Source organism: Ciconia boyciana, chromosome 14 (assembly GCF_034638445.1).
Source record: "Ciconia boyciana chromosome 14, ASM3463844v1, whole genome shotgun sequence".
In the NCBI taxonomy this organism is placed as follows: domain Eukaryota; kingdom Metazoa; phylum Chordata; class Aves; order Ciconiiformes; family Ciconiidae; genus Ciconia; species Ciconia boyciana.
The window spans coordinates 11,726,899-11,744,865 of record NC_132947.1 but is presented as its reverse complement, the minus strand read 5'-3'; the positions used below and the strand labels follow the sequence as shown (position 1 = coordinate 11,744,865).

Here is a 17,967-nt window from a genome sequence, read left to right as displayed (position 1 = left end):
AGAGACCACACGCACTCCCTCCGTGGCCGTGGCCGTGGCCGTGGCCATGGCCATGCACAGCTATGGAAAGCAAAGTGCAGGGCGAGTGTCTGCACTGCACGAGCCTGTGCAGAGCCAAAGGCTCAGTTGCACTCTTGGTTACTTGCACGGTTTGACCTGCAATATTGTAAGATTTAATTACAATGAAATTTGTGCTTCCATCTTCACCTGTTTCTCTCTTGGCGGAGAAAGCAAGCAGTGAGCCTGTGCTGCCTGTGTGATCCTGGGTACGCTGATTAGTCGCTGTGGCTTTGTCTATACTAGTAAATTAAACGTGCCTGGCTTGACTCTGGCACCAAAGCCAGGCAGCACGGAACAGACCAAGTCCTCGCCATTAACCTCTCCTCTGACACCACGCTGCCTGCCCTTCTGGCAGCATCCCTGCCCGCGGCGGCTCCTAGCCCTGCTGGGAATGGTCTGGAGAGGGCTGCCTGGCCCGCGGGAAGCCCTGGACCAAGATGCTCCAGCAGGTTAACGATGAGCCTGGGAATGGCCCTTGGCTTTGTTGAATTCGATTTTGGGGATGTGTCCTGGGCGTTGGAGGGCAGTGAGACAACCCGGGACAGAGACAGAGTGGAGGGAGGGGATGCAGCACACAGGAGATTGCCAGTTGCTATAGGATGGAGGCAATGCATATCTTCGGGGCATATGGAAACCCTCCAGACAGTAAATCATTGCTCTGAAGTGCCTGACCTTACACTGCAGCATGTCCCTGCTCTCTCTCCAGAGGTCCTCCATCTATATAAAAAATAGCCACCACTGCATTACAACTCTCCAAATTTTCTCATGTTTCTGGTTACAGCATCAGAGCCCAACCGCAAGGCAAGGTCTCCAGCAAGTTCAGCGACCATTCATTAATCTTTCCTGGCTTAGGCACCCACTGGGCTCAGTAAAACTCCAAGCCAGAAAAGTTCCAGGCTGTCAGAGCTGTGGGCTGTTGCCAGGCAATACACCAAGAGCCTGTCCCGTGCCTGCCGCAGACAGATGGCAACACAGTCACCTTACTGCAGGGGGCTGGATGCCGCCGGTGCATCCAGGGGCTCCAGAGTCTGAAGGAGGTTGGTTAAATCATTTCCAGCACGGAGCAGGCTGATATCCCCCCATCAGCAGCACCTACAGACACCCTGTGGCTTTGGGAGGAAGATGGGGATTGTAGGGATGGGACTCCCAGAGCTGGTGGTCCCCACTCCCCTCCTCCTGCTCGGAGGATGCTGCCATCATGGCTTGGCTTTCCCTCCCCGCCACCCCATGGGCTGGCTCCAGGGAGAGGCAAGGCTGCATGGGGACAGCTGATGGCATGGGAACAGGGGCAGCCGATGTCACGGGAAGGAGAAGCCCAAACCCCTCCAGGCAGAGCAACCCCCTCCCAGAGCTCGCAGGAGGCCAGGGGCACAAACACACCAGCAAGCCCCGAAACCACCAGGAAAAAACGAGTATTCAGGAAAGCCCAAACGTCTTTGCCACTGAGAAATGCAAGAGCAGGCTTTTGCGTCTGCCCTAATTTAGCTCTTTCCCTCTGGAAAAGACTATTTGTGAAATGCTTTGTGTTCGTGTCCCGGCATTAATCAGCCCCCGTCAGCAGCCGGCTCCGCGAATCCCCCTGCGCTCGCAGGTGCACTAGTGCTCGCCCCGCTCCATCCCACCCTCCCATGTGGCAGGTACCCAGCGGCTCCGGCCTTTCACAATGGATGTCCAAGGGGCTGAAAAGTGCTTGAAGATTTTTCTTTTAATTAAAGGAGCTCTGCCGACATGTTATATTCATATATATTTTAGCCTATTTTTTTAATTTATTGCTACATCAGCTATTAAAAAAAAAAAAGGCAGAAAGAAGAAAGGAAGGGAGCTGCCACAAGCTGAGCGCCTTTCGGGATGACTCACTGCAGTACTGAAATGGCTGCTGGCTTCAGACTCACCCTGCCTCTGCGATTTGCTTCCAGACTGAAGAAGAGACCACGGCAAGAGGTTTCGCCCCCCATCCCCACGCGGAGGATTTGCCATGTGGTTATCGACATAATCCCCCTCGGGCTTCGGCGGGAGGAGACCTTCCTTCCCCAAGAGAGGAAGATGGGGGTAGACATGAAAGGCGAGGCGTTTCCAGCTGACCTGATTTTCTGCCTGTTCCCGTCTCCACATCACTGCCAGTTAGTTCAGGAGTCGTGGCGGAGGCGCGGGGCTGGCCCGTGCCGTGGGGAGCTACGCCCTCCCAGCGCGGCTGCAAACCCGGCTGCACCGAGTAAGGGCCCTTGCACCTCAGTTTGCTGGGAAAGAGCCTAAAATGGGAGTTTCCCTTTCCTGCCACAGCTTGCCAGTGTCAGTGCGAAGTCAGGCCAACAAGCTCTGGTCGGCTAATGGGAGAGTCAGGCCTTTTGCATCTGAGCTTGTGCAGCAAAGGGAAAATTCACCTCGGGTACCATCGATGCTGCAGCCAAGTCCCCTCTGAAGGATGCTGTGATGCCAGCACAAGCCTAAACAGGGCATCTGCAGCCTGGGAGGTGAACTCTGCTCTCCTGCAGCTGCTTCCAGCCAGGGCTTTGAGCTGCAGCAGGACGCATGGGGGTGTCTCTCCTCCCTGTCTCCCCAGCCCCTTCCCAGGGTGACCCCTCCAGCCTGGGGGCATTACGGGCAGAGCCCTGGCACCTCCCTGACTCGCTTCCCACTCACACTTCAGCTCTTCCACACATGGCCCTGAGCAAACCTCCCGGTGCTGGGAGGGCTGGGTTTTGGGGGGGACAGGGCTCAGGTCTACCTTGTGGCAGTGCAGAGACTCTAGTGCAGAGTCTAGTGCAGACTCTAGTGCAGAGACAAAGTGCCAGATGGAGCGGGCGCCCTCGCAGCGCCTGCATGGCTCCCAAGGCATGGCTCCTTCTCTGAAAAATGGCTGGCTGAGAAATACTTTCAGAAGGGAAAATAAAATTTACCCCAGTCACAGGATGTCAGTGACAGGAGGAGAAAACGCCATGCGGGAGCCAGCCCTCCTCCCACCCCGTGGGCTGCACCCCGCTGGGGCTCAGCACCCACTGTGAGCTGGGCTGAAGACATCTGCTGCAAGTGCCTGGAGCAGGCAAAGCTGGGCATCTTTATCTTGCAGCTTCCAGGGATGCTCAGCCATCCCTAATTGCCATAAAAATAAATGCTTTTTGCTTCATATCATGAAACGGAGGAATTTCCCACAGTTTGTGTTTTTTTTTTCTCCTCAGTTTGTTTTTTTTTCTTTTCTGAGGCCTCCCTCAAAGTCATCCCTTCCCCCTCCCTCCACTGCCTCCTTCTCATGTAAACAAGCACACAGAGCACACAGTCTGACACATCACACACATGGAAACACGCTGATGGCCCCGCCGCGGCAAGCGCTGCCTGGTGCAGGGATGGGGCTGGCAGCACACGCGGCCGTGGAAGGCGGGAGTGCGGGCAGGGGCAAGGATGCTCGCCACCAAAAAGAGCTCTCAGCCAGCCGCGTGCAAGCCCAGAGAAGGGTGAGCGCCCAGAGGCTCCAGCCCTTCGGGCTGGAATCAGCAAGCCGAGGGATCCGATGTGGAGGGTGGTGTGAAGTCTCGCCCCGTGCAAGCTGTCTGTCTGACACAGCCGCTCTGTGCTGGCTGCCAGAGCAATGAGGCATTGCTGTGTGGACATGCAGCCCCAGCCATCACCCCGGGAAGGTCTCCCATCCTCTCTTTTCTGTCTCTCTGCTCCAGCAGCTGACTTCTGGGGGAGTTGGTGTGCTTGCAGCAGTCCCTGGGCCGTGCGGGGATGGCCCCGGCTGGCGGTGGCAGCTCACTGACCTGAAACGCAGCGTGTGCCATGCCTGGGACTCTCTGCCTTCACCCACCTCCCGACGAGCCTTTAAAGAGACAGTGGGAAACTCAACGAGCCGGGGGGGGGTCTTCCCTGGGGGGCTGCCCCGGTGCCCTACGCACCCCCTGTCCCAAGGAGGAAAATGGAGCTGGAACGCATGGAGGGTGACTGCGAGGGCAGAGGCACAGCATCTGCCCGGCACAGGGCGGCACCGCTGCTGGGCCCCTGCTCGGCCTGAACACCCGCAGCACGGGACAGCACGCTGCACCCCGCGTAGCTCCGGGGGCTCAGCCCCCAAGGGCAGCGCTCGCCACCGGGGCGGCTTTGCAAAGAGCCGGGGTAGGCCAGGGCCGGACGAGGCCCGTACCCCCACCGCGGCTCCCACCGGCCGTCCCGCAGGCTCTCCCAGCGCCTCAGGGAGCTTCCAGCAGGTAAGGCGACTGGGGCAGGCGTACCCGCGGCTGGGTGGGTGCGTACCCTGGCCCAGCTTTCCCGCCCCGCTGCCAGCCCCGGCTCGGCCTCGCACGGCCGCCGCAGCGCTGCCTTCGCCGGGGAAGCCGCCCGCCTCGCACCGGAGCGGGGCCGACCCGCCCGCCGGATTTCCCAAGATCGGGTACCCCATCTTGTGGCCCCGGTGGGCTTCCGGGGGACGGGGTGGGCTCCCCCCGGGCACCCCCGGGCATCACCAGCCCTCCCCGCTGCGCGGAGCTCGGGGGCCGCCCCGGAGGACGCGGGGTTCTGCGCTGCTCCGGCCCCACCGCGCCGCCGAGGCGCCCGCGGCAGAGGCAGCCGGGGCGGGGGGCCCGGGGCCCGGCCTCGCCTCCCCGCCCCCCCCCGCCCCGCGGCTCCGCGCGGGCGGGCCGGGGGGCGGCACTCCCGGGAGGGGCGGCGGGCGGGACCCCCCTCCGGCCCCGCGGAGCTTCTGCTGCCGCCGCCGGCCCCGCAGCGCTCCGCGGCTCCGCGCCGGGCGCGCACGCTGCGGCGGGGGCGGCGCCGAGGCAGGTGAGCGGCGGCGCGGGGCCGGGCTCCGGCAGCCGGGGTGCGGCAGGCGCCGGCACCGCGGGGACCCGGGGCTCCGGCAGCCGGGGCGCGGCAGGCACCGGCACCGCGGGGACCCGGGGCTCCGGCGCCCGGGGCGCGGCAGGCACAGGCACCGCGGGGACCCGGGGCTCCGGCGCCCGGGGCGCGGCAGGCACAGGCATCCCGGGGCGGGGCGGGGACCCGAGGCACCGGCATCCCGGGGCGCTACAGGCACCGGCATCCCGGGGACCCGGGGCACCGGCACCCCGGGGCGCGGCGGGGACCGTGAGATCGGCAGCGCAGGGAACAGCAGGGACCGGGGCACCGGCATCCCGGGAACCCGGGGTACCGGCATCCCCGGGCATTGCAGGGATCAGCATCCTGGGGCGCGGCAGGCGCCCGGGGCACCGGCATCCCGGGGTGAGAGGGCAACCGGAGCAGCGGCATGCGGGGGTGAGCAGGGATGGGGGCAGCGGCACAGCGGGATGAGCGGGGAAGCGAGGCACCGACATCCCGGGATGGGCAGGGAGCCGCCGTGCCGGCACCCACATCCCGGGATGCTGCTGGGACCCGGGGCACAGGGATACTCCTCCCGGCCCCTCTGCAGGCGGCGTAGGAAGAGTCCCTCTCCCCGGAGCCTGCCCCCCGCGGGGGCTGCATCTCCTCCTCCCCAGGGAGCAGGGCAGGGCGCGGGGTCCCCTCCGGAGAGCTGTGCACCCACTGCCTGGGACCGGGGAGCGGAGGCTGGCACAGGGCAGGGCACCATCTGCAGCAGGCGCTGGGCTGCCCGCTCGCAGTAGAAACCCGAGCTATCGGTAACCAGCCCCTCCCGCACCCCGAAGCAGGCAGGGAGTCCCCCCGTCATCTGCATCCCCAGCCCCGGGCATGTCGGTGGCCTCGCAGCGTACAGCAGCAGCTTACGCCCTGCCTGCAGGCAGCAGCCGGCAGTGGGAATCCCCCTCCCCTGCTCCCCCCTGCCCGCCTGGCAAAGCCCCCGCCGCCAAAGCCAGGGCTCGGTCCTGAGCATCCTCAGGCCGATGGGTACGGGGACGCTCAGCGACGGGGACGGGGCTCTGCAGGGGCACTTTGGGATGACCAGAAAGCAGGCGTCTCCCCAGTCCTGCCCCAGCGCATGGCTGACGGGGTCACCATCCTGCAGGAGCTGGGAGGTCAGCCAGCCCCACTGCCCCCTCAGGTACCCAGCGGGGGACCCCCAGCCCTACCGCAGCCCCATGGGCATCCTGCTCAGGACTTCTCCGGCGGCTTGCAGCCACCAGCCCTGCACACCTGGGACGTGCAGGGTCGCAGGCCTGGGCTGACAGGGCGTTTGGGACTGGGCTGCAGACAAAGGACAAGGGTTTCCTCCTTCTCTATGCATTTCTAACGGCTCCTTTGAGACAAGGCACACAAGTCCCCGCTGGGAAGCCTCTCTGAGCTGTAAGTACAGGGCTTTTTATTTGGACTGTTAATCTAAATCCATTGTACCTGGTTGGAAAAGCCCCTGTGTGCAATACTCCCTGCACTTGCTGCATCCTCGCTTGAATGTCTATTAGCATCTTCCTTCCACTCCCTTGGGTCCCCTCTGCCAGTTAGAATAAATATACATAACTTCCATTTGAAAGCCTTTAAGAAAAAAATATGTTGTCAAGGGAAACTCTTCTAGCATTTCTTACAGATATGCTTGATCTGTTTTTATATTTTTTACTGTCATAAATGCATATATCAGAGATTTTTTTCTCCACAAGATACATATTCATTTGAACGCCCAACACCCAGCTCACACTGGGCTTGTGTAATTCTGATGGTTTTCTCCTTAAAATAGCTTACAATATCTTTCAAAATTTACCAGAAAGAGACTGGCTTTATCTGTTCTATTTTACCAATCATTTATGGAAATTTTGCTTTAACAAAAGGCAAATTTTGCAAATGCACATTATTCCAGACAGACGCATTTGTATTCTCGTCCATTGTGCTTTAAAATAAAAAAACACCCAACCTTCCTAAAGTAAGCTTTTGTTTCCCAGCAGATACCCCTGCAAATGCGAGACGGACGCACGCTTCGATGATCTCCCAACAGGGGAGATCATGCCAGGTCTTAGTTCAAACCTCAGTTTTGTTCTAAAGCTGAGCTTAGCTAGTCGTGAAACGAGTAGGCAAAAGAGTTCTAAAACTATTAATTGCTGCTTTAGATTCCTAGATGAAAGCCGTATGTGGGCAGAAACAATTTGCTCGAATAGAAGCGAACATCAGAAAGGAGAATCTCAGACAGTTCGCGACCCTTCTCTCTCGGCTTCCTGCGCGGGAGGGAGGGAGGGAGAGGTTTCCCTGGGGTACAAAGGCTTGCAGGGTGCTGACACCCACTTTTTTTTTGAGCTGGGAGAGAGGTGGGAGCTGGCTCCCTCCTGGCCCTCAGGGTTTGGCACGTCTGCCCCAGCGCCGCAGCTGCACAGCACAGCCGTGTGCTGGGGATGGTCCTGCTGAGCTGGATCATCGCTTTAGGCTTGTCCTGCCATGCCAGCACAGCCCCCGGTAGCCACCCGGGCTGCCCTGTGCCCAGCCCAGCCCCAAAACCACCTTTCCTTTGATTTCGGTGACATTTGGCCTGGCCTCCTGGAGTGGCTGCTGTATACGGCTGGTGCGGAGAGAGGCTGAGGATGGGTGTGGGATAAGCTGGATCCCACAGACCCACGCCCACGGCCCCGTGTGTGTTTGTAGCCTGAATGCATGAGCATCCTTCTGGAAGGAACCTGGATTAGTCATCCCCACCCCACAGATGGGCTGTGTGATGTCTTCCCTGGAAAAGCTGTCACAGAAATTCCAATTTATCCCTGAAAAGGAGTGTTCACACCCCTTTTTCTCCCTTGCTTTTGTCTTAAGCATTAAAAGAAGTTGATCCTTCTTTTTTTTTCCTCCCCTTTGAAAGGCAAGACAATGAGTCCATTAAGCTCTGAGGCTTATCACAAGCCGGTTGCCTCCTCCAGACACGGTGTAATAAGAACCGCTGGCTTTGTGGTGCAAAGCCTGTGTCTTTAAGGAGCCCTGGCTCTGAGATGCAGTGGAGTTAGCAGATGCCTTTGCCAGGCTATTTCGCACAAATCTGGCATTTGCTGCACCCACAGCCCCGATCAGCCTAAAAACATACCTCTGGGGTTTATTTCTAACCATGACTCCACTACCTGTTCCTCTCCAGCTCTGCTCTGACCTCCAGATTTAGATGTGCAAATGACCCCCAGGTCCCTCCTGGTCTGACAAACCTTTTACGCTGCATTTCTCAGACACTGGAAAACATGCAGAGCCCTTCCCTTGCTTTGGTGTTTGCCCGATGAACCCCATGAGATGTCTGGTGAGCAACGTGGGGCTGCGGTGTAATGGGGTCTGCAGGGGGACCGGGATTCCCTTGGGCAGGGGGGGACCCGCCTTGTGTCACTGGCCTGGCCTGGGCCCTCGGTGGCTGCTGTCGGACCGGACTGTCCTGTGTGGGGTCTGGTGGCACCTCAGCATCACTGCGGGGGCTGCTGCAGCCTTTTCCCTCGTCTCCCACTGCCTGTCCGTGGCCTCTGTCCCTGTGTCACCTAAAAGTTTGAAAACTTCAGCAGGCGAAGGAGGTGAGGAGGTGAGGGATTCTTCTAATAAGCAGCTGGCTGATTAAAACGAGGGAGGGAAGCCTTTGAGATGGGAGACAGGCTAGTCTGGAGGTCACAAATGCCTCAGTGACCGCTGCAGCAAAAGCATCAGCGGCTGCAGAAGTCGTGTCGGTACCAGCAGCGACTGTGGAAGTGTGAGCAGAGCTCAGGAGCAAGTCACACCTAATAGCGGGATTTTTCCAACGTAGCCAGTGCGTGGGGAAAAATGTAATTCCTCAACCAAGAGAGCAAATGCAGTGTCCCTCCTGAGGACACCCAACGCTCCCGTGCCAGGAGCGGGGGGACCGCGTGGGTACAGGGCTGCTCCGCGCGTCCCCAGGCGTCTTGATGAATAAGGTAGGTGGGGGAGTCTGATTTCAAGGTGACACAGGAAGATGACAAACCTTTTTATTTGCCTTTTTATTCTAAGCTTCTGGTCAAGAGGGGTGAATGCATTTGAAGACGTGGGAATGTTTCTCTTTGTGAGATGCTTTAACTGCTTCGCGTTAGAAAATGGAATTTCTGTTGGATGGAAAAGCCCAGCTCCCCGAAACTTCTAAAATCCTGAAACACAACAGAAATCAAAACTTTGATTTTTATTTCCCTACCAATGTACAGGTTTTTAATTCAGAGTCATCAATGATTCTGAATCATGTTTTTGTTATGTTTCAACATTAAAAAAATAATCTTAATATTTTACATGACAGAACACACAAGAGGAAACAAAGCAGGCAGATGAATTGTTTTGACACTTCTTCCACTGAAATTCTCCCTAAAACTGACACTTTCCATGAAAACACTTTGATTTTGGCAAAACTGCCTTTGCTGCTGGGAAGACTGCACCATCTAAGGACTTTTTGACCAGGTCTAATTAGCAACGTAGTAGTTGGGCTACAAAGCTCTTTGGTGGAATCACTGCAGCGGTGATTTGATGAGCACGGGGCAGCGTGAGATCTGTTTTTTCCACAGGGGAGGCTCTTTGGGGGATAAATCCTCTCTTCAGTCACTAATTGCCTGTTTGAACAAGGAAAGCCCCATGGATGAGGTGCCGGAGGTGCAGTAAACTGCCTTCCTTAGGCCATTAGCAAAGGGAGAAACTTTAAGATGTTTAAAAAAAAGCAAGGAAAAGTTTGACTGGGAAAAATCATTGGCGCTTTTTTTTCCCCCCTCTCTTCCATACCACCGAAGAACAACTGCCCAAAGCTGTTTCTCTCCCCTCCCCTCTCCCTGGTCCTCACTTTTCAAAATGCAAACATCCCTCCTCGCTCCCCAGGGTGCTTCTGGCCCTTTCCCCCCGGGGAGCACCCGGAGCAGGGGAGCCCTGTGTCCCCTCCAGCCCCGCTGTGTCTCGCCCGCAGGTGGAACCAGCTCCCGTTCTGCTGATCATGGTCAACAAGACCTTAAATTACTGGGGTCCCGATTTTGAGGAGGACGTTATCAACATCAACGTGGGGGGTCTGAGAAGGCGGCTCAGCTCCAGCGCCCTCTCCAAGTTCCCCGACACCCGCCTGGGACGCCTGCTCTCCTGCGACTCGGAGGAGTCCATCCTGCAGCTCTGCGATGACTACGACGTGAGCGCCAGGGAGTTCTACTTCGACCGAAACCCCGGCTTCTTCCTCTACGTGCTCCACTTCTACCAGACGGGGAAGCTGCATGTCATGGAGGAGCTGTGCGTCTTCTCCTTCTGCCAGGAGATCGAGTACTGGGGCATCAACGAGTTCTTCCTGGACTCCTGCTGCAGCTACCGCTACCACGAGCGCAAGCTGGAGAGCCGGCACCACAACTGGGATGAGGAGAGCGAGGTCAGCAGCGTGGACACGTCCCCTGATGAGATCTCCGACATCAACCACGACCTGCTGCGCTACAGCACGCTGCGCTGCGGCAACGTGCGCAAACGCCTCTGGCTCACCATGGAGAACCCCGGCTACTCCATCCCCAGCAAACTCTTCAGCTTCGTGTCCATCAGTGTGGTGCTGGTTTCCATAGCCACCATGTGCATCCACAGCATGCCCGAGTACCAGGAGGTGGATGAGAATGGCAACGTGCTCGATGAACCCGTCCTGCACAAGCTGGAGTATTTCTGCATCTCCTGGTTCACCTTCGAAGTGTCTTCCCGCCTCCTGCTCTCCCCCAACCCGAGGAAGTTCTTCAAGCACCCGCTGAACCTGATTGACATTGTCTCAGTACTGCCCTTCTACTTCACCCTCTTGGTGGACGTGACCATGGGCAGTGACTCGGAGCTGGGCAACCTGGGCAAGGTCGTGCAGGTATTCCGGCTCATGAGGATATTCCGGGTGCTGAAGCTGGCTCGGCACTCCACCGGACTGAGGTCGTTGGGGGCCACCTTGAAGGTAAACCGGCTCTCTATCTCCTTATCTACTCCTATAGTCTATGGGTGAGAAAGAGACCTCTGGTATGGCTGGGGGATGTGGACATTCCCGTTCCCAGTGAGCTACCATCTCTGGCTAGAGTCTGGCGAGTGTGCTTGGGGTGGTGGGCTGGGTTGTTTGTGTGTCTGCTAAAGCAACCAAGTGTGAGGAGCACTGCATGAGTCCTCTTTGTACACACACTCGGAGCAAACAGCAATTCACCCCATTGCTTGTAGACTTTGCTTCATGCAGAACTGGTGCTTCCAGGGACTCAGCCACCCCTTCGCCACCATGGTGTGCAAGCCCCGTTGCACGGTGTTGGAATGGACTCAGCCATGCATGGGTGGATGGTGATGTCCCACCAGAAGTGGGTCAGTGCCTAGCCGGGCTGCAAGCGACCTGCTGAGCAGGGACCGGGCCAGCCAGCAGCTGCTGGGTATACCAGTGCCGGCGTGTGTGGCTTGGAGCTGCTCCTGTCCCCAGTCTGGGAGAAGGGGGAACCTCCTAAGGTTCCTGGCTGGAGGTCAGCATCCAACCCTTGGTGTCTGCCCATCTAGGGAGACATAGAGATCCCTGTCCAGCTGAGCTGACACTTGGATGCTCCAGGGTATGATGAGGTTGGGACTGGCACATGGTTAACCATGGGTGGCGCAGAGCAGCAATAGAAAAGCAGAAGTTTGGCTGCAGAGCCTGGGACAACCAGCCCAAGGCAGGGTGCGTGTCCCCAGCAGAGCCTGGGCTGCCAGCAGCTGCCCCTCAGTGTGCTGGAGAGGCTCAGGGAAAGCATGACATGCAGGGCTGGGGGAAGCCAGCCCCAGGACCATGCAGTCAGGAGGAAGAGCTGGATGAGGAGAAGCTGAAACAGTAAAGGACCAGGGTCCAGGCATGCTGGGAGGTGGCATCCCTGCAGGTTTGGTGAGAGGAGGTCCTCATCTTCCATGGCATGCCCCAAGGCTGTGTATCTCCAGACCCCCTCTGCAGCACCCCCAGCTTCCTTTGTCAGACCAAGATCAGCTGTGACAAGAGTCAAAGCACGAAGCTATCGTGAAATCCTCACCAGCCTGGTGCTGTGGGCCTGACCTCCGTCGCTGCAGGTCGGCTGCGCAGCATGGACCAGCCACGGTGCCCTGGGCAGCTCTCAGCTGTCCCCCCCTTCCCTCCCTCCTCCATCCCCCTCGTGCTGAGGGCCACGTGCCTGAATCTGGGGAGGGTGAAACTGTCCCCTCACCTCCTGCGCTGACACAGAAAATCCAGCCTGACGCAGAGGCCAGTTAGACTCAGCCTCCAATTGTCTCTGATTCTTGGCAACCACATCAAGAGAAATCCTAAAGCCGATCCTCAAGCCTGCCAAGGCACAGAGTGATACATGCTCCCGATGCCCCACCACACATGGGGCTTGTGCTGGGCACAGGGAGGGGGTCACCAGGGCAAACATCTCCTCGCCTTGTGGGACCACCTCTGGTCCCCACATTTAAACCAGAAGACTGGTTTTCAAGCACTGCTCATGAAATATCCCTGTACTTTTTCCTCCTTCAAACAAAGGCTATGCCAAACAAATGGCCAAGAAAAGCAATCTTCATAACAGAGCTTGAAATTCAACCAAAGGGATGCTCTCCTCCCACTCAGCGCCTGGCAGGGACCAGAGCCGCAGCTCCTGGTGCTGCTCCCACTGAAGGGCCATCGCGGGGATGAAGCGGGCACAGCTGCGCCTGGGGACACCCCGTTTCTCACTGCTGCAGCCACGGCAGGGCCGGCATGGGATGTCCTGGCGTTGGCAGGACTTGACTGCCAGGGTTGGACCTATTCCCGTGGGTGAGCCATGGAGAAAAACAACCAACCCTCAAGCATGGCTGGGGATGAGGATGGGCAGTAGGAAATGTCTTCTGCCAACTTCTGCTGTGAAACAGGACCAGCCCAGCACTAATCCTGCAAATCCCACAGAGCATAAGAAAAAAAATGGGGGATAAAAATTCCTGGCATCCTCAAAGCCTGCTGAAAACGGTGTCCAGGGAGGGTTATTTGAAATGAAGATGCCTGAAGTCCTACCTGCATCATACTTACTTCTGAACACTCACCTTGAAAGAGCAATTAGCAAGTGACAGACCCATGTAACATTGCCTGAGGAATTTAAATAAAATTGTACATGTGGGAAGGGCTCCCTGAACCCTTTCTGTGCTCCATTTAAGCGTGAACAACACGTTGCAGCAGAGCAGGGACTGATGGGCTCATCTGCATGTTATTAAGCAGCAGACGAGATCTGGGGAGCCGGCAGCGTCCCGGCTCTGGCCTCTGCCGAGCCGCTGATTCACCGAGTGACGTGCGGGAAAGTGCCGCTTCCCGGGGACTCCAGAGCCAGCTGTAAATGGGGATGAGCGAAGACACAAATCTGACGCAGCAGCTTGGCATTGTGATTTACTGGGCACATAAATTACAACGTCTTGTTAATCATAATTTACTTCCTATTGCAAGAGCATAAAGCAGCAGCAGAGGAGTAAAGGCTGTTAACAGCCAGGAAGTGGGAGCGATGGCTCTAGCAAGCCAAGTAATTGTTCCCCTGCTACGAAAGTGCTAGCAGAGGGATTTCTGTCATTTGTGCATCGTAAACTCTGAACTGTCTTCAGATTGCCTGGGGCCTGATCCAAGGTCTATTTAATTTGAGGAGAGGCTTCCCAAGCTCTCTGCTCTTCCTCCCTGCCGTGCATGACATCCATTACCGTTACTGCACCTTCCCGGGTGCGGGTTTGGTGCCTGTCTCCCACTGGCAGTCAATAGGTGTTAGGCACTGAGTAATTTAGGCATCTGCAGGGACCTACAGGAGTTGCTGTCTGTCCCCTTAGGAGCCTAAATACACAAATAGGTTGGAAAAGCCGGAGCTGCACGTCCCCAGACAGCAGATGCATCACTCTGCTGTCGCTACCGCGGGCCACCTCTGGGCTCAGTCCCCACACTGGTACCTCCAGCCAGGCTCAAGCTGGGCTCTTCCATTTCATTTGTCTTCTGCTGTACTGGAGGAAAGATGTGCATTGAGCAGGGGAAGGAGCCCATGTACGGCCCACGGCTGTCCCAAGGGCAGGCAGAGCCAAGGCAGGAGCCCAAAGAGACTGCTGCTGGGGTGGCAGTTTCCCTGGAGCCTTTTATTACCCAGCATCGCCTCCCCCAAGGCTGGCTGCTTGCTAAGCCTGCATCCCACCCGAACGCCGGCTAAGCCTGCATCCCACCCAAACCATGGCTGAAACTGCATCCTCACCCAAACCCCAGCTGTGGCTGCCTGCCCCTGGATCAATGGGCAAACCACACGTTTTGAGGATAAATGGCTGCAAATAGGTGGCAGCTGGTGCCTGAGGATCAGCTGGGAGATTCCTGGAGCCTCCCCTCTGCCACAAGCCCTGACCCTGCTTGTAAATTAAAGCAGTAGGAGTTATCAAGCGGCCTGACTTCCCCCTCGCCTTCACCCTCCAACACATCCCAGGGTCATAACTAATACTCTTTAAAAATGTATAAGGTTATTTGGCTCTGCTGCTCCCCAGCTGGGACGTACAGACATGCTGTTAAGCTCCAGCCAGGAGCAAGCTTTTCATGGCCAAGTGATACATCCTTGAGACTCGGTGACTCTGAGTTGTTTGTCCTTCCCAAGGAGCTCCCTCGGAGCTGCTATAGGGCATTTGCAGCCACAGGCAGCGGTGGAGGAGGAGGAGATTATTTCCCCTTGGTATTATTGGCATTAGCTGAGCAGCTTTTGTCAGCAGTCTAAACAAAGTCTTCTCGCTCCCTGCCGTGAATCCACCTCCTTTATGTCTCATCTTGACCGTGGAAGCTCTTTTCCCACGTCTTCTGCTGTTTGCTTTGCTCAAATGTTGTTTCGTTTAGTCATTATGTGGTCTCCAATAAAGCATTCTCTGGCTGTTGGGAGACTGGAGGAAAAAAACCCATGATCAGAGCTCTGCTTTCCTTTCCCCAAAAGATGAAGAGCAAGCTGGCAGATCAGTGGGCAGAAACTTCCAAGAAATTCGCTTGTGACAATCAAAAAGCCAGTGGACTAGCCATGCTGTGAGGACAGCGGTGGCTTTGGCACTGGCAGGTGGTTAGCCCAGCCCTGCCAGAAAACGGGGGCTCTGCGGTCCCCTCCCAGTCTGCGAGGCTTTAAGAGCAGGCTGTGCCGCGGGTCCCCGTCCCCGCTGCGTGCAGGGCTCTCGGCGTGCAGGGGAGGGGTCCCCGTCCCCTCCCGTTGCAGGGCAGGGCCAGGAGCTGCGTGCTGGATTTGGCCCACGTGCCAACGCTGGCCCATGGCAGTTTGCCTGGTCCCAGCTTGTCCTCTGTCAGTCCCCTTCCCGGCGTCACTTGCTGCCTTGTCCCCTAAGTGCCCGCTGCCTTTTCCCACCCCAGGTTTTTGGCACGGGTTTATATTTTGCTCAAAAATTAAGAATATCCAGAGAAAGATTGCAAGAAAAATGTTTTAGTTTGAAACCAGGGAAATGATGGCTTCTTCGAGGAGCATTGCACACCTTTGCTGTCAATCTGTCCCCCTGGGTCCCACGCACCTGCCTGGGAGGTTGGATGTCCCATGGCCCCGTTCCTGCCGGGGGTCCCAGACCCCTTTGGGGGGGGGCTTGGCGAGCTGGGGGGTGCAGCACCCCATGGGGGTGGGTGCTGAGACCAGCCCACGCTGACACTGGATGGATCCCTGGACTGACCTGATGACCAGGGCTGCTTGGATTCATGTCAGCTCAGAGGTTCACTTTGAGTCTCCCCTAGAGAAGCAGCAAAACGTGAAGGGAAATGTAATTCTCTCGGAAATGGCAGTTTCTGCAAGAAAACTCTCCCCCTGGAACAAGCCCCTCTGCCCTTGGGCCGTCCTGCAGACACCGCCAGAGACCTCTCGCCGGGCTCGTTGGGTGCTGCGCAGGTGTCAACAGCCGACCCCTAACCCGTCACCCAGCCCTGGGGCTGGGGTGCTGAGCCAGGAGAAATTTGCTGCCGGGCTGGTGCCTGCCAAGTCAGATCAGCCGGAGTTTTGCCTCTAGTAGCCATGAAACGTCATTTCATTTGGTGGCTGGAACAGAGCGGGCAGGGCTGGCTGCCTCCAACCAGGTTTCTTTCTGCAACAAGGCAGTGCAGAGACACCCCCCCTACTGCATCTGGGTCCTGCACCCATGGGTGCTGGGGGAGGGATGGGAGGCTGACCCTGCTGCGGGGTGCTGCAGGGCCACCGGAGCTGCCACCCAGCCCGGCTGAGCAACAGAGCAGCAGCAGCCGCGCCGCAGCGAGCCCAGCCCGCGGCTGCCTTGTGTTGCGGTAGGATTGTTGGTGGCTTATAGCCAGCTCAAACACAAGTTAAAGTCGCCTAGAACCTCAGGTCAAGTGTCCCCAGGAATGGGACCACAGGGGACAGAAACTGGGGCAGGAGGTAGTTTCTGCCTCCCCTGGAGCTGTGTCCCAGGAGTGCAATATCCCTCCCCGGCGTGTAAGAGCAAAAGCCTCCTGAACTCTGCTAGCTGGAGCACCCCGATCCCTCCTATCCAGGTGTGTCACAAAGGGTTAAATGGACCCTGGGACTGTAGATGGGGTTGGGGTATAGGAGGGAGCAGGTGAGTCCCTGGGGGTCTGGTTGTGGGGTCCCCGGGGCTGAAGAGCTAGAGCTGAGCCTGCAGCAGAGGCGCACGCCCTCCCTGCGAGCACATCGCCAGCGTCTCGGGAAAATACAAATCGCTTCGCTTAGAGGCTGCCTATTAGGTGGTTTCTGGGGACCTGCCAAGATAAAAGGAAAATGTGTCTACATATCGTTAGCCGAGATCAGGTCAGAGCGAGTGCTGGAGGCAGGGGAGCAGCCTCTGCCTGGGAGCCCTGGCTGGGAAGCACCGGTCCCCTTTCCCTCCCGGCATTGCCTCCCCCTCGCAGGCTGGTGGAGGGCAGAGGGGCGGCTGTGGGTGCCAGGGCTGATTTCCCGGCTGCCCACTCGCTCCGGGTGTGGGTCACCCACGCACCCCCCAACCTGCCTCAGCCCAGCCCCACAGCGGGACATCCCATGGCAGAGATGGGTAGAGGCACCGAGATCCCCGACGGAGGCATGCAAGGAATCTGCGTGCAGGGCTGTATTTGCACTGCAGGATCCCAGTGTCCTGGCCGCGACGGGTGCGGTGGCCCCTGCTGACCACTGCTCTGCTTTGCCTTCCAGCACAGCTACCGGGAAGTGGGCATCCTGCTGCTCTACCTGGCCGTGGGGGTCTCCGTCTTCTCCGGCGTGGCCTACACTGCTGAGAAGGAGGAAGATGTTGGCTTTGACACCATCCCGGCGTGCTGGTGGTGGGGCACGGTCAGCATGACTACCGTGGGCTATGGCGACGTGGTGCCCGTCACTGTGGCGGGCAAGCTGGCTGCCTCAGGCTGCATCCTGGGGGGCATCCTGGTCGTGGCACTGCCCATCACCATCATCTTCAACAAGTTCTCCCACTTCTACCGCAAGCAGAAGGCGCTGGAAGCAGCTGTGAGGAACAGCGGGAAGAAAGACCCCGAGGACGTGGAGAGCACCTCCAGCCATGACCGAGACTCGGAGGCTCTGAGCGAGACCTCCCTGGGCAGAGGCAGCCCCGACCGCCGCGGTCTGACCCCCGGCGCCCACCCTGCACCCTGACCCCACTGTGCCGCGGCACCAGGGCGCACGCGGGACCCGCTTGCTCACCGCAAGCACGGCACGGCTGTTGCACTGGGACACGGTGGAGGAGCCAGGCTCTCCCCGTCTCGCACCGTGCCTGGCATCGCCCCTGCCCTGCAAAGGACACGAGGGGTTGGAGGAGATGCCCAGCGGGTGCCGGCTGCTTCCAGCCCCCGGGACGCAGCGGCTGGGTCCACCTGGACGTGTCTCAGCCCTCACCCAGCGACGGCCCTGCTCCCCCGTGGCTGGAAACGGAGGCTGTGGTGCTGGACATACCCCTGCCAGAAAGGGAGTGAGAAAAAAAAGAAATACAGGTGACTCCCAGCTGCGTGAAGGGGGATTTTCCTTTGCCCTGAGGTTTTACGTTGTCCAGGGTGAGGTTAAATAGCTTGAGGGTGAGGCAGCCCCTGACCAGGCTGGCTGCCCTTGCAGGTCCTGTGCCAGGTCGGCATCAGCTCCAGCCCCAACCTCATCCTAC

The 17,967-nt window shown here is 58.3% G+C and overlaps 1 protein-coding gene across 2 annotated transcripts; it reads left to right on the top strand.

Annotated features, from left to right (window-relative positions):
- Nucleotides 1-4,186: 4,186 nt before the first annotated feature.
- On the top strand, nt 4,187-17,815 carry KCNS1 (potassium voltage-gated channel modifier subfamily S member 1). Of its 2 annotated transcripts, none has more exons than XM_072879195.1 (3): nt 4,187-4,259; nt 9,830-10,822; nt 17,013-17,815. In XM_072879195.1, exons 2-3 carry the CDS (start codon nt 9,857-9,859, stop codon nt 17,466-17,468), a joined length of 1,422 nt encoding a protein of 473 aa, XP_072735296.1. In that variant the 5' UTR covers nt 4,187-4,259; nt 9,830-9,856; the 3' UTR covers nt 17,469-17,815. The 2 variants fall into 2 exon arrangements, with proteins under 2 accessions (XP_072735296.1, XP_072735295.1); XM_072879194.1 differs by lacking the exon at nt 4,187-4,259 and adding an exon at nt 8,058-8,191.
- Nucleotides 17,816-17,967: the final 152 nt, after the last annotated feature.

Excerpts from the sequence above, each read along its gene's own strand:
- KCNS1 (XM_072879194.1), top strand. The coding sequence starts at position 8,171 with ATGAACCCCATGAGATGTCTG. Across the intron at positions 8,192-9,829 it reads TGAACCCCATGAGATGTCTG|GTGGAACCAGCTCCCGTTCT; the intron begins GTGAGCAACGTG and ends TCTCGCCCGCAG. Across the intron at positions 10,823-17,012 it reads CGTTGGGGGCCACCTTGAAG|CACAGCTACCGGGAAGTGGG; the intron begins GTAAACCGGCTC and ends TTTGCCTTCCAG.